Source organism: Hydractinia symbiolongicarpus, chromosome 2, assembly GCF_029227915.1.
Source record: "Hydractinia symbiolongicarpus strain clone_291-10 chromosome 2, HSymV2.1, whole genome shotgun sequence".
Lineage (NCBI taxonomy): Eukaryota > Metazoa > Cnidaria > Hydrozoa > Anthoathecata > Hydractiniidae > Hydractinia > Hydractinia symbiolongicarpus.
Window position 1 is genome coordinate 16,187,511 of NC_079876.1, and position 16,027 is coordinate 16,203,537.

Consider the following 16,027-nt stretch of genomic DNA (forward strand, 5'->3'; position numbering starts at 1 on the left):
TATTATAACATTTTCATACAAAAATAAAGATACAGAGTTTAAGGCAAAACATATTAGTATCACACTACTATTTGCTAAATTGATATTTCCAATACCTTAAACAAAACGTTTTAACAAAACTTGAAATACACACACCTAATTTAAATTCACAACTAAAACAAATAATTTTTTAAGGACAGCCCTTTTAAAAATCGCAATATTAAAGAATAAAAATCACAAGCAATGAAACATTTTAAAACTCAATTCATTTAAAACAACAAACGTAATATTTTCAGGATCATATAATCATAACCATTAACAATTAAAACTCTATAAACTCCTATGTAGGTATTCCTATGTAAAAAATATATTATTTAAAAAAGTGAAAAACAGGATTTAGAATAAAAAATTAGTACAAACTGTACATTATCTAATAAAGATTTTTAAAATATAAAATCATGAATAAATTTCTTTTATCAGTTTTCATAATATTCTGACTTTTTATTCTTGTTTGATGTCAATTGAGAGTAAGTTACATCTTCTTCAGTAGGTACTTAACCAGTGTAATGTGTCTTTAACTCTATTGATTCTTTCACATCTTCATATACTTCATCAGTAACAGGGTTGTGAATCACAGATGCATTGGTAACATAGGGAAGATCAGTGTAAACAGGTTCAGGAAGTGATTTTTCTGTAGACTTCGTTTTCTGCAGTCTTTTGAATTTCACAATGCATACAACAATTATTATCAATAAAATAATGGTCACAATACTGCCAGTGATGATGATGTATTGTTTGCTGCTTTTTTTCTTTTCTAAAATGGTAGTTTTAAAAACACATTATTTTAAGGATCAGTGAAGAATTGTTTAAAAATATGCCATTCTGCTAAAGACTCTCTTTTATTTCTAAGATATTACTAGTCAAACACAAGAACAAAACCGCAAAACAAGAAGTCAAAAGCAAATAATGTCCACTGACTTTGGGATGTTGTGGAGCTCACAAGATCTTACTCTCAATTTTAATATAATTTTATTAAAATAGCATTGTAGCCAGTAGAAAATTGATATACATATACAATACCTGAGAGCCCCTGACTCAGTTAAGTCATTTAATTAGTTATTAGTTATTGTTTTCAACATTTTATATATATTTTATCTACACATCATTGTTATTATGGCTTACATTCGACTTGAAAGTCATTTAACTAGCTTTATAATCATTTTTATAAACAAAACAGGAGAATTGGTTCGACATACACCTTTAAATAAATATACATAAAAATTGCAGCAGAATAACCTTTACTTTTATACATTGGATATATGTCTTTTGTTTGGATTTGGTTGTTCTCTGTTCCATCAAAGTTAATAGTGTGGAAAAGCAATGGGCATGTATTATGGTTTTGCGTGAATTTGTTATTGGGAGCAAAACAATTTGTTCTTGAAAACTACAAAACAATATAATTGGGTCCCCAAGCGCAGAAAATAAGTATAATAATGCCATGCCTTTTTTTACACAGCTAAAACCATTTCCTTGATAATCTTCAGAACAAGCACAAGCATATGATAGCCAATCAGGTAGATTCATGCACACAGCATTATCATCACAGTATTTAATAGCTGAAGATTCGCATTCATTAAAATCTGAAAATGTCAAAAAATGTTTTTATATATCTTTCTGCCCCAAAAAATAAAATAACAAAAAATAGAAAAAGAGGGCATTTTTTGGTTACAATTAAATGGTTATAAATTAAATGGTGTCAGGAGTAAAATACATTATCAAATATAACAAAAACAAAAGTTTTTGTTATCTTTGATAAGAAAATATATGGAAAATATAGAAAAACTGTTACCCTTTACAACCATTGATGTCATGATAATATCTGCTTGAAAATCTGAACTGTGTAAAAAAAGCTTATATCTGTTTCTTTGCAGAATAAAGTGAATCAATTTCTCAATTTCTTTCACATCAGCTGTTATATTGTGTTGCAAGGTCATGAAAAATTCAATTGAATTTTCGGTCCTGAAATGAAATTACGTCTAAATTTCACGATTAACAAAAATATGTTATAGACGTATGATATAAGTAAACCAGCTTCCAAAACACACACGTTGACATTCATAATCAATTTCAAGCAATCAAAAATGGTGTTCAATGTTTACAATTCGTGCTACTGCGCTTCCGTAACTTTGGATCTCCTCATAAATGTCACGTTGATACTTTAGGACTGTAAAAGCCCTAGGTAACTAATCTAGCTCAATAGTTTTATCACAATGTGTATAATTAGCGAAGTGGTAATGTTCCCGCTTGGGAAGTTGCTGATCCTGAGATCGAAACTGATGACGTTAAGATCCCACATCTTTATACGGACTTTTCAATACATGCAGCTGGCCAGACTATTTTACTCTTTTTGCCTTTTACTATTCACAATTAAACGAACCATTTCTTTGCATACCAAAAAAACTCAGCTGTAGTACAGTTATGCTAGGCTACGAGATTATTTTGATTAGCGCGTGCTAAACCCAACTTTGTTCCCTGTTATGGCCCAAACTATAGCAAAAGCAATGACCAACCAACACAGGCGTAACTTTTAGTACCAAAATATTGTACATTTGTTGATGTGATTTAAAAATAAACACTTCTAATTACTGCCACAGTGGTCAGGCAGCTAGAAATGACAATAAATTTCTTCTTCTCTTTTTCTCATTTTTTTTGCTTTATGTTTCAGGAAACACATTGTTAAACCTCAGAATAAAAAATAATCGCGACTTTCTGATAAAATCCTAGCAAAAAAAATAAATTGACCTGGGTGGGGTTCAAACATACGTCAAACACGGGAGGCACTCAAAATCAGTGAAAAATCCCATTGTCAGACACCTTAGCTCCTTATCAATATCTAGTTTCTACTAGTAGATAAAAAGACTAATAATATAGTGCTTACACAAAACCTCATTAAACATAGCTGCAGAAAATTCAGATGTGATGTATGGATGACCAGGCTTTACAGAATCAAAATAAGGTGTAAGATTAGTTGGTTCAGGATCACTAGAGTTGATAGAGTCTTCTGCTACTATTATTTGATAGTACCTAAAAAAATAGAAACTATTAGTTTACGTAGCTCGTCAAACTTTCCTTAGGATCATTCCCTTCATGACAATTTACCTTATCTAGCTTAGCCCAGCGGATAATTTTAATGAAACAGTGTTTGAGGTAACCATTGTAGCCTTACCAATTGCCCTTAAATCATTTCGTGCTAAAAACAAATAAACAAATATGTATATGGAAAACTCTCACATTAACGAAACATGGTTATTCACGCACAAAAAAAATAAAAACATCAAACATCTTTAAAATCTATCTACTGTGTACAAAGCAACTCAAGACAGGGTGTCTCAAATTTTTTAATACTTCCTAGGTTTATAGCAACACACATAGCAACACACCCTAAAATAATAGATAAATTAATGTATGAAAACTATTTTATGTACCTCAAGCGCCTTCTGCAGTAAGTTGTTATTATTGTATTGGTCTCCATATTTTATGTATGTATTTTAAATTGATGGTGATAGGTCTATTCCAGACTTTCCAAAGAGTAATTCACAATCTGACAAGCAATTTGGTCGATGTCTACAAGTTAATGCCTAGTTCGTCATAAAAGGTTTAAATTCGTACAGCTTCTGTTCTGTTCAAGACAGGCTTTTCACTTGTGTTTGCATAAATGTGTTTTTTATCAATAAGCATCACTGTGCAAAAATTCATCTTTTTTAATTGGTCTCTTATAACTTTTTGAGCTTTATAAGGCACAAATAACAGGGAAACTTTCTGGAAAACGATACAAAAATTTTCTTGGCCACGCCATTGAAAAAAAACTTGCATAGCAAAATGTGTTTTTAGATTGACAAGTTGGAAATGGTATACTTGCCAAAATTCAAAGAAAAAAAGGCTTTGAGTAGCCAGTATTTATTTAGTATAGAGGACAATTAGTTTATACTTGTAGTGGCTAAGAAATTTATATTTTTTTTTAGTTTTTTTACCATTCATACCGCAGTTAACCAACTTGCAACATATGTTTCACCTGAATCTCTTATAATTATACAGAGAGTGTGTCTGTCTGTAACAGGCAAGGTGGATGTGTTCATTTTTCTTTGATGTAGCCGAAGAACTGATGTCTCAAATGTTAAATTTTCTGACGTTACGGCACGACGTCAATAACATTACTTGAACATCCATATCTTATATTAAATTTATGAAGCCATCACAGTGTACTTAAAACTTTGAGGCCACATAACTTAGAAACGAGGAAGTGATGTCAGTGATTTTTCACTGCATGGGTTACTAGGGACCCCCTGGGACCAATTTGGGTAGATTTTCCAAACCTAGGTACCCAAATCCGTTTCAGAATGGACGGGTTAATGAAGTAATCAAAAAACCTTTAAACCCTAATATCTCTGTCAAAGATACATGATCCTATACATTTACTTGATCAGCGTTTCAAGATCTATACGATGAAGGCGTCTGTCAAACACATATCATCCTATACATTATTTTGATCAGCTATTCAAGCTCTACACAACAAGTGAAAGAATTTCTAAGAAAAATCCTTTGATGGGTTTTTGCTGACATCATTAAAATTCCAGTGACGGTTCTCTTTGTCATTGTTCTCCTGTCTAAGTGAATTTTTCCATGGGCTCTATCGACTAGTTTATAAATATAAGAAAATAATTTACAAAGAGGTGGCAAGCCACCGCAATGATGAACTCAACCTGTTAGGTCTTTGGAAATAAGCTAGAGGTTGTACTCCTCTAGAGAACATGCCTCTAAAAGCACAATTCTCCCTTTTTACAAGGAATTAATTAAAAAAAATATAAAAAAAATAAAAAGGACACAACACATTTGAAAAGATGAACAGAACTTTAACCAAGGGCAGGTAGGTTTCGACCCATATAACCAAAAGCTTACTGTTTCATTTAAAACTGCCCTCCAGCAAAACAGATATGTTTCTGTGAGGGAGAACTTTCTAATCGTACCAGCAATAGTAACATCTTCAACACCTTTGTATATGTCGACATTTAGAGGCACATGGGTGGATGCTGTTTCAATCATTAATGTGGTATTGTTTAATCCATATGAACAGTCTAATTTCCAGTATTTTTTAATGGTTAGTTGGTAGAAACTAAAAATGCATAAAATTGTCATTAGCAAAAAGGTAATATTTTCAGCTTAAAATGATAATATTTTGCAGATGTTCCCTAACATATAAACATTTGAAAATAACCTAACATTTTCTATAGGTTGGTAAAAGTCTTTTCCATAAAAATAGAGGGAAATTTGACCCCTCCTTTACGTTTGTCTTAACTATTTTTGGTATACAGAATTATTTGGTTTTGTAAATAGAAAAAGCTCTACTTTTTACTTTCATCGGTTCACTGTCAACCATTGGATGAACTTGATGAACTTGACTTGCTGTAGAATTTAACAAAAATTTCAGAAAATATAAAACAATGCACTGCTAAACACCGTTGTGTCGCAGTTATAGGCACTGAAGCACAGGTAGAAAAAAGTATCAATTTTTAAAAAACCAAATGTTGCAAGCAAGTTACAAGATAAATGAAGACTCAAATTTAAACACCTGTTATATAGAGTTAATACCACATTTTGAAGAATTCCTATGTGTTATAAAGAAGGTTCACAAAGGGTAAAACTATTTTATGGTATTCTTTAACCATGCCTACCGTATTGGTCCAGTTTCATCTGACGCTGAATTCAATGTCAAAACAGTTTCTTGCATTCCGAGCTTTTCTACAGTTATGGGTGGCGCATTGGGCTCTAAAGTATGAAAAAATATGAGATAAGCTAAGTAGTTCTACAAATAAATAAACTCAAGTAAATATAAAATAAAATAAGTAAAATAAAATAAACTCAAAAACACACTGTCATATGGAGTAACTGTAGTTGTTATATTGGAAGCAGGTCCTACGAAAGCATTGTTTTCTGTTTTGACATTAAAAAAGTAGGTTGTTCCTGGATAAACATTTTGTATATCAAAGTGTGTACAGTTGATGGCAATAGTTTTTTGATGTAAAAAGGATGAGTTGTATGTCTTTAATCCCTTCAGGGTAACCTACAAAAACAACAAAACATAAGCAAACACCTGTTAATATGTTAGTTAGCTGGAAATACATGAACATTTATGAACTAATATGTTTTCATATTTTTCTTAATCAGAAGCCACTTTGGTCAGATTAATGCAATAAAGAAAACAAGCAAAGTAGTTCTATTAATTTTATATAATAATACGAAGTGTCTGTGACAGGCATAATGGTTGTGTTTATTTTCCTTTGAGGTCGCCAAAATTTTTTTTAAAGTAACCCAAAAAATTATATATTATTTAACGATCTAGACGTAACGAGACGACGTCAATGTATTTACACTGGTGTCAAAACCTTATTAATTAGAAACGGCTGGAAATAACTGACGTCATTCTCCGTGTGGGTAACTAGGGGCCACCAAAGACCAAATTGGGTCAGTTTTCCATAGCTGCATACCACCCGTTTTGGAACAGGCAGGTTGATGACGCCTTTGAAATACCTTTAAAGCCCAATATTATACACTGGTTTCTCTTTGCTGATGACAGCAAAATTTTTAAACCCTTATATCTTCTTAATCGTTGGTTGAAAGTACATGATACTACACATTATAATGATCAGCGTTTCAAGCTCTACACATGCAAAGGGAAGGAAGGCTAAATAAATTTCTAAAACATTTTTGTGTATGGACGGGTCATTTCTTATGATGATGGGTCTTTTTTATTTCATCTTTGCCAAAGTAAATTTTTCAACGGGTCTTATCAACTAGTAATAATAATATAATACTCACATGCAATCGCATACGCATGTGCAATAGTTCTTTTATGTGAAGCTAGAAATTAACTAATGGTTGCAAACAGACAAATTATGGAATATGACTATAGGTGACCTGGTAGCTTTTTTTCATCTTTTAAAACCTTAAAATTGTGAAAGAGCTTTCATATTACATTTTTGTGCGTTTAACAAGCTCATTTGCACATCTAAGTCGGATGATTGATTTTTAATGTCAACTATGTTCTTGTAAGCTAACAAACAACGGTGGCGCATTCTGTGTGAATACGATGTCTCCTTCTTTCTTTTTGGATGGGTAGTTTTTTCGCCAAAACGGTGTCAGCCAAAAGACTTAAGTCAAAGAAGGTCGACCAAACAACATCAGTCAAACAATGTCAGTCAGTTTGAAAGTCAACATTACTTCTTATATAGAGTCATTAAGTATTGATTAATTTGATATAACTTGATAATACATCAGAAATAAAGACTAATTTATTTTTTAAAAATGAAATTTAGTTAAATCCATCCTCTTAAAATGTGTTAATTGTTCCTGACGTGAATTATATTGTTGGCTGACGCACTAGAGAAAGCTACTAGCAAATATTTAAACTTTTTCCTACGCAAAATTTTGAGCATTAGAAAATACTTAGAAGTAATTCTTAAATAATTTTTAAAAAAATGCTTCAACTAAAATTGTTAAAGAACGTGATCACATTAAAGAAAATGTTAATACTCAATGTAAAGAACACATTTTTAAAATACACACGATCGAATACACTAATTGTTAAACTAATAGACATTGAAAAGTAAGAAAATGTTACATCTTTTGTGATTTCCATACAGTACGAAAAAAAATTATAAAATTTGTAAAAAAAAATTATCATGTAAAAATCTTACCTTTATTTAATTATATTCTTACAAAAATTTTGAGTGTCAATTTACACTACACTTTCACAAACACCATCAGGTAAAAGATAACATTATCAACGCAATGATAAACCTTAGAATTTGTCACAATATTTCATACTTCGAAAATAGGACTAAGAAATTTATTTTCTTATTCTTTTTAAGTGTATCAGATAGTAGACATATGCCTAAGCTCTTCAAATAATATTTATACCTGATTATTATTTCTTCGATTTTTAGAAAACATATAAAATGTTAAATAATACTTGCCAGATATTGTTTTAAAATACCATTAATATGAAGTGAATTTTTCGAAATCAATTTTACATGACTGGGTGACATGATGATCGCTTTTAATTCTCTTGGTTGTGACGGTACTAATATTAAAAATGCACTTCTTTAAATTAAAAATAAAAAAATAAAATTGCTTTACTCCCTCTCATTAATTTAAATCAAATTTAAGTTCTAACATTATGGGGAGGTATTATGATATTTATTTAACAGTTCTGTAAATAAACTAGTGATAACCAATTTAAAATAAATTTGTTATCTTGTTTTAAACTTTTTTTACAAAACCAACTAGTTAATATCACTAAATCATTATCATTACAATAAAATTAAAAAGCTTATGGTTATTACAATTAAATGTTTTTACTGAATAAAATGTAGATATAAATAGTTAAATATAAATTTTTTCATTACCTATCCTTATACTTTTTTTTCACATTCCATGCTATTACTTTATTAAAGACTAACAAGAATCAAACTAAGCTAAATTAATACACAATGTCTACTAAATTATTAAAAGAAAAAATAATTCATTCATAATTAAAAGCTAAACTGTATTTACAAATTGATTACCTGTTGTGTCAGTTTTTACAGCAACTACAGAATTCAATAGTACTGCCATGTCTGATGCAAATGAGAAAAAAGTTTTCATCTAAAAACCAAAGCAAGGAATGAATTCTTTAATTTTAAACAACTACACCTGATAACCTACACTTGTTAATCAGTATGTGTCTTGCTGAAGCATTCAGCAACTGTATTGGTAAGTCTAATTTACACGCATACTGTGTTCCTTTAAATTAAGAATTGGATAAATAAGAAGTTTTAGCTAACTTAAAGTCACACTCTACGCAGGTAGCAGTATTGTGCATAGTGGATAATTGTGGGTGTACCAACATGTTAGATTACCTTACATTCATACATTGTAAATGGTAATAATGGATGAACTGTGGCATACGCTTTTGTGCTTGATATGTTGTCAATAAAAATAATCTTTGCACATCTTATTTGGCAACATTCAATTCTATATTTAGATATGTATTCTTTTCCATTTAAAATCCATCCAAATGTTACAGATGTTGCATTTTGAGTAAGTACAGAAAAGTTTTTTGGTGCTAAAAACAGGAAAAAAAATTATTGAAACAGTGTGTAAAGTGTGTATAACAAAATACAGAACATAACATAACTGGAATCAATATTTTTAAAAATAAACACTTCTAATTACTGCCACAGTGGTCAGGCAGCTAGAAATGACAATAAATTTCTTCTTCTCTTTTTCTCATTTTTTTTGCTTTATGTTTCAGGAAACACATTGTTAAACCTCAGAATAAAAAATAATCGCGACTTTCTGATAAAATCCTAGCAAAAAAAATAAATTGACCTGGGTGGGGTTCAAACATACGTCAAACACGGGAGGCACTCAAAATCAGTGAAAAATCCCATTGTCAGACACCTTAGCTCCTTATCAATATCTAGTTTCTACTAGTAGATAAAAAGACTAATAATATAGTGCTTACACAAAACCTCATTAAACATAGCTGCAGAAAATTCAGATGTGATGTATGGATGACCAGGCTTTACAGAATCAAAATAAGGTGTAAGATTAGTTGGTTCAGGATCACTAGAGTTGATAGAGTCTTCTGCTACTATTATTTGATAGTACCTAAAAAAATAGAAACTATTAGTTTACGTAGCTCGTCAAACTTTCCTTAGGATCATTCCCTTCATGACAATTTACCTTATCTAGCTTAGCCCAGCGGATAATTTTAATGAAACAGTGTTTGAGGTAACCATTGTAGCCTTACCAATTGCCCTTAAATCATTTCGTGCTAAAAACAAATAAACAAATATGTATATGGAAAACTCTCACATTAACGAAACATGGTTATTCACGCACAAAAAAAATAAAAACATCAAACATCTTTAAAATCTATCTACTGTGTACAAAGCAACTCAAGACAGGGTGTCTCAAATTTTTTAATACTTCCTAGGTTTATAGCAACACACATAGCAACACACCCTAAAATAATAGATAAATTAATGTATGAAAACTATTTTATGTACCTCAAGCGCCTTCTGCAGTAAGTTGTTATTATTGTATTGGTCTCCATATTTTATGTATGTATTTTAAATTGATGGTGATAGGTCTATTCCAGACTTTCCAAAGAGTAATTCACAATCTGACAAGCAATTTGGTCGATGTCTACAAGTTAATGCCTAGTTCGTCATAAAAGTTTCAAATTCGTACAGCTTCTGTTCTGTTCAAGACAGGCTTTTCACTTGTGTTTGCATAAATGTGTTTTTTATCAATAAGCATCACTGTGCAAAAATTCATCTTTTTTAATTGGTCTCTTATAACTTTTTGAGCTTTATAAGGCACAAATAACAGGGAAACTTTCTGGAAAACGATACAAAAATTTTCTTGGCCACGCCATTGAAAAAAAACTTGCATAGCAAAATGTGTTTTTAGATTGACAAGTTGGAAATGGTATACTTGCCAAAATTCAAAGAAAAAAAGGCTTTGAGTAGCCAGTATTTATTTAGTATAGAGGACAATTAGTTTATACTTGTAGTGGCTAAGAAATTTATATTTTTTTTTAGTTTTTTTACCATTCATACCGCAGTTAACCAACTTGCAACATATGTTTCACCTGAATCTCTTATAATTATACAGAGAGTGTGTCTGTCTGTAACAGGCAAGGTGGATGTGTTCATTTTTCTTTGATGTAGCCGAAGAACTGATGTCTCAAATGTTAAATTTTCTGACGTTACGGCACGACGTCAATAACATTACTTGAACATCCATATCTTATATTAAATTTATGAAGCCATCACAGTGTACTTAAAACTTTGAGGCCACATAACTTAGAAACGAGGAAGTGATGTCAGTGATTTTTCACTGCATGGGTTACTAGGGACCCCCTGGGACCAATTTGGGTAGATTTTCCAAACCTAGGTACCCAAATCCGTTTCAGAATGGACGGGTTAATGAAGTAATCAAAAAACCTTTAAACCCTAATATCTCTGTCAAAGATACATGATCCTATACATTTACTTGATCAGCGTTTCAAGATCTATACGATGAAGGCGTCTGTCAAACACATATCATCCTATACATTATTTTGATTAGCTATTCAAGCTCTACACAATAGAGGCAACAAGTGAAAGAATTTCTAAGAAAAATCCTTTGATGGGTTTTTGCTGACATCATTAAAATTCCAGTGACGGTTCTCTTTGTCATTGTTCTCCTGTCTAAGTGAATTTTTCCATGGGCTCTATCGACTAGTTTATAAATATAAGAAAATAATTTACAAAGAGGTGGCAAGCCACCGCAATGATGAACTCAACCTGTTAGGTCTTTGGAAATAAGCTAGAGGTTGTACTCCTCTAGAGAACATGCCTCTAAAAGCACAATTCTCCCTTTTTACAAGGAATTAATTAAAAAAAATATAAAAAAAATAAAAAGGACACAACACATTTGAAAAGATGAACAGAACTTTAACCAAGGGCAGGTAGGTTTCGACCCATATAACCAAAAGCTTACTGTTTCATTTAAAACTGCCCTCCAGCAAAACAGATATGTTTCTGTGAGGGAGAACTTTCTAATCGTACCAGCAATAGTAACATCTTCAACACCTTTGTATATGTCGACATTTAGAGGCACATGGGTGGATGCTGTTTCAATCATTAATGTGGTATTGTTTAATCCATATGAACAGTCTAATTTCCAGTATTTTTTAATGGTTAGTTGGTAGAAACTAAAAATGCATAAAATTGTCATTAGCAAAAAGGTAATATTTTCAGCTTAAAATGATAATATTTTGCAGATGTTCCCTAACATATAAACATTTGAAAATAACCTAACATTTTCTATAGGTTGGTAAAAGTCTTTTCCATAAAAATAGAGGGAAATTTGACCCCTCCTTTACGTTTGTCTTAACTATTTTTGGTATACAGAATTATTTGGTTTTGTAAATAGAAAAAGCTCTACTTTTTACTTTCATCGGTTCACTGTCAACCATTGGATGAACTTGATGAACTTGACTTGCTGTAGAATTTAACAAAAATTTCAGAAAATATAAAACAATGCACTGCTAAACACCGTTGTGTCGCAGTTATAGGCACTGAAGCACAGGTAGAAAAAAGTATCAATTTTTAAAAAACCAAATGTTGCAAGCAAGTTACAAGATAAATGAAGACTCAAATTTAAACACCTGTTATATAGAGTTAATACCACATTTTGAAGAATTCCTATGTGTTATAAAGAAGGTTCACAAAGGGTAAAACTATTTTATGGTATTCTTTAACCATGCCTACCGTATTGGTCCAGTTTCATCTGACGCTGAATTCAATGTCAAAACAGTTTCTTGCATTCCGAGCTTTTCTACAGTTATGGGTGGCGCATTGGGCTCTAAAGTATGAAAAAATATGAGATAAGCTAAGTAGTTCTACAAATAAATAAACTCAAGTAAATATAAAATAAAATAAGTAAAATAAAATAAACTCAAAAACACACTGTCATATGGAGTAACTGTAGTTGTTATATTGGAAGCAGGTCCTACGAAAGCATTGTTTTCTGTTTTGACATTAAAAAAGTAGGTTGTTCCTGGATAAACATTTTGTATATCAAAGTGTGTACAGTTGATGGCAATAGTTTTTTGATGTAAAAAGGATGAGTTGTATGTCTTTAATCCCTTCAGGGTAACCTACAAAAACAACAAAACATAAGCAAACACCTGTTAATATGTTAGTTAGCTGGAAATACATGAACATTTATGAACTAATATGTTTTCATATTTTTCTTAATCAGAAGCCACTTTGGTCAGATTAATGCAATAAAGAAAACAAGCAAAGTAGTTCTATTAATTTTATATAATAATACGAAGTGTCTGTGACAGGCATAATGGTTGTGTTTATTTTCCTTTGAGGTCGCCAAAATTTTTTTAAAAGTAACCCAAAAAATTATATATTATTTAACGATCTAGACGTAACGAGACGACGTCAATGTATTTACACTGGTGTCAAAACCTTATTAATTAGAAACGGCTGGAAATAACTGACGTCATTCTCCGTGTGGGTAACTAGGGGCCACCAAAGACCAAATTGGGTCAGTTTTCCATAGCTGCATACCACCCGTTTTGGAACAGGCAGGTTGATGACGCCTTTGAAATACCTTTAAAGCCCAATATTATACACTGGTTTCTCTTTGCTGATGACAGCAAAATTTTTAAACCCTTATATCTTCTTAATCGTTGGTTGAAAGTACATGATACTACACATTATAATGATCAGCGTTTCAAGCTCTACACATGCAAAGGGAAGGAAGGCTAAATAAATTTCTAAAACATTTTTGTGTATGGACGGGTCATTTCTTATGATGATGGGTCTTTTTTATTTCATCTTTGCCAAAGTAAATTTTTCAACGGGTCTTATCAACTAGTAATAATAATATAATACTCACATGCAATCGCATACGCATGTGCAATAGTTCTTTTATGTGAAGCTAGAAATTAACTAATGGTTGCAAACAGACAAATTATGGAATATGACTATAGGTGACCTGGTAGCTTTTTTTCATCTTTTAAAACCTTAAAATTGTGAAAGAGCTTTCATATTACATTTTTGTGCGTTTAACAAGCTCATTTGCACATCTAAGTCGGATGATTGATTTTTAATGTCAACTATGTTCTTGTAAGCTAACAAACAACGGTGGCGCATTCTGTGTGAATACGATGTCTCCTTCTTTCTTTTTGGATGGGTAGTTTTTTCGCCAAAACGGTGTCAGCCAAAAGACTTAAGTCAAAGAAGGTCGACCAAACAACATCAGTCAAACAATGTCAGTCAGTTTGAAAGTCAACATTACTTCTTATATAGAGTCATTAAGTATTGATTAATTTGATATAACTTGATAATACATCAGAAATAAAGACTAATTTATTTTTTAAAAATGAAATTTAGTTAAATCCATCCTCTTAAAAGGTGTTAATTGTTCCTGACGTGAATTATATTGTTGGCTGACGCACTAGAGAAAGCTACTAGCAAATATTTAAACTTTTTCCTACGCAAAATTTTGAGCATTAGAAAATACTTAGAAGTAATTCTTAAATAATTTTTAAAAAAATGCTTCAACTAAAATTGTTAAAGAACGTGATCACATTAAAGAAAATGTTAATACTCAATGTAAAGAACACATTTTTAAAATACACACGATCGAATACACTAATTGTTAAACTAATAGACATTGAAAAGTAAGAAAATGTTACATCTTTTGTGATTTCCATACAGTACCAAAAAAAATTATAAAATTTGTAAAAAAAAATTATCATGTAAAAATCTTACCTTTATTTAATTATATTCTTACAAAAATTTTGAGTGTCAATTTACACTACACTTTCACAAACACCATCAGGTAAAAGATAACATTATCAACGCAATGATAAACCTTAGAATTTGTCACAATATTTCATACTTCGAAAATAGGACTAAGAAATTTATTTTCTTATTCTTTTTAAGTGTATCAGATAGTAGACATATGCCTAAGCTCTTCAAATAATATTTATACCTGATTATTATTTCTTCGATTTTTAGAAAACATATAAAATGTTAAATAATACTTGCCAGATATTGTTTTAAAATACCATTAATATGAAGTGAATTTTTCGAAATCAATTTTACATGACTGGGTGACATGATGATCGCTTTTAATTCTCTTGGTTGTGACGGTACTAATATTAAAAATGCACTTCTTTAAATTAAAAATAAAAAAATAAAATTGCTTTACTCCCTCTCATTAATTTAAATCAAATTTAAGTTCTAACATTATGGGGAGGTATTATGATATTTATTTAACAGTTCTGTAAATAAACTAGTGATAACCAATTTAAAATAAATTTGTTATCTTGTTTTAAACTTTTTTTACAAAACCAACTAGTTAATATCACTAAATCATTATCATTACAATAAAATTAAAAAGCTTATGGTTATTACAATTAAATGTTTTTACTGAATAAAATGTAGATATAAATAGTTAAATATAAATTTTTTCATTACCTATCCTTATACTTTTTTTTCACATTCCATGCTATTACTTTATTAAAGACTAACAAGAATCAAACTAAGCTAAATTAATACACAATGTCTACTAAATTATTAAAAGAAAAAATAATTCATTCATAATTAAAAGCTAAACTGTATTTACAAATTGATTACCTGTTGTGTCAGTTTTTACAGCAACTACAGAATTCAATAGTACTGCCATGTCTGATGCAAATGAGAAAAAAGTTTTCATCTAAAAACCAAAGCAAGGAATGAATTCTTTAATTTTAAACAACTACACCTGATAACCTACACTTGTTAATCAGTATGTGTCTTGCTGAAGCATTCAGCAACTGTATTGGTAAGTCTAATTTACACGCATACTGTGTTCCTTTAAATTAAGAATTGGATAAATAAGAAGTTTTAGCTAACTTAAAGTCACACTCTACGCAGGTAGCAGTATTGTGCATAGTGGATAATTGTGGGTGTACCAACATGTTAGATTACCTTACATTCATACATTGTAAATGGTAATAATGGATGAACTGTGGCATACGCTTTTGTGCTTGATATGTTGTCAATAAAAATAATCTTTGCACATCTTATTTGGCAACATTCAATTCTATATTTAGATATGTATTCTTTTCCATTTAAAATCCATCCAAATGTTACAGATGTTGCATTTTGAGTAAGTACAGAAAAGTTTTTTGGTGCTAAAAACAGGAAAAAAAATTATTGAAACAGTGTGTAAAGTGTGTATAACAAAATACAGAACATAACATAACTGGAATCAATATTTTTAAAAATAAACACTTCTAATTACTGCCACAGTGGTCAGGCAGCTAGAAATGACAATAAATTTCTTCTTCTCTTTTTCTCATTTTTTTTGCTTTATGTTTCAGGAAACACATTGTTAAACCTCAGAATAAAAAATAATCGCGACTTTCTGATAAAATCCTAGCAAAAAA

The 16,027-nt window shown here is 30.7% G+C and overlaps 2 protein-coding genes across 10 annotated transcripts; both read right to left on the minus strand.

Annotated features, from left to right (window-relative positions):
* Positions 1 to 1,828: 1,828 nt before the first annotated feature.
* LOC130629670 (receptor-type tyrosine-protein phosphatase kappa-like) lies at positions 1,829 to 10,165 on the minus strand. Of its 9 annotated transcripts, none has more exons than XM_057442964.1 (12): positions 9,763 to 10,165; positions 9,542 to 9,687; positions 8,934 to 9,139; positions 8,601 to 8,679; positions 8,010 to 8,116; positions 5,908 to 6,097; positions 5,709 to 5,802; positions 5,004 to 5,149; positions 3,465 to 3,603; positions 3,139 to 3,229; positions 2,918 to 3,063; positions 1,829 to 1,998 (listed from the first exon to the last, which is right to left on the minus strand). In XM_057442964.1, exons 2-9 carry the CDS (start codon positions 9,558 to 9,560, stop codon positions 3,548 to 3,550), a joined length of 897 nt encoding a protein of 298 aa, XP_057298947.1. In that variant the 5' UTR covers positions 9,561 to 9,687; positions 9,763 to 10,165; the 3' UTR covers positions 1,829 to 1,998; positions 2,918 to 3,063; positions 3,139 to 3,229; positions 3,465 to 3,547. The 9 variants fall into 9 exon arrangements, with proteins under 9 accessions (XP_057298947.1, XP_057298943.1, XP_057298944.1 ...); XM_057442960.1 differs by having other exon boundaries at positions 4,936 to 5,149; XM_057442961.1 differs by lacking the exon at positions 3,465 to 3,603.
* A 68-nt stretch (positions 10,166 to 10,233) lies between these two features.
* LOC130629671 (receptor-type tyrosine-protein phosphatase kappa-like) lies at positions 10,234 to 15,720 on the minus strand. Its single transcript, XM_057442966.1, has 6 exons — positions 15,580 to 15,720; positions 15,234 to 15,312; positions 14,643 to 14,749; positions 12,541 to 12,730; positions 12,342 to 12,435; positions 10,234 to 11,782 (listed from the first exon to the last, which is right to left on the minus strand). Exons 2-6 carry the CDS (start codon positions 15,310 to 15,312, stop codon positions 11,449 to 11,451), a joined length of 804 nt encoding a protein of 267 aa, XP_057298949.1. The 5' UTR covers positions 15,580 to 15,720; the 3' UTR covers positions 10,234 to 11,448.
* Between the last annotated feature and the right edge of the window lie 307 nt (positions 15,721 to 16,027).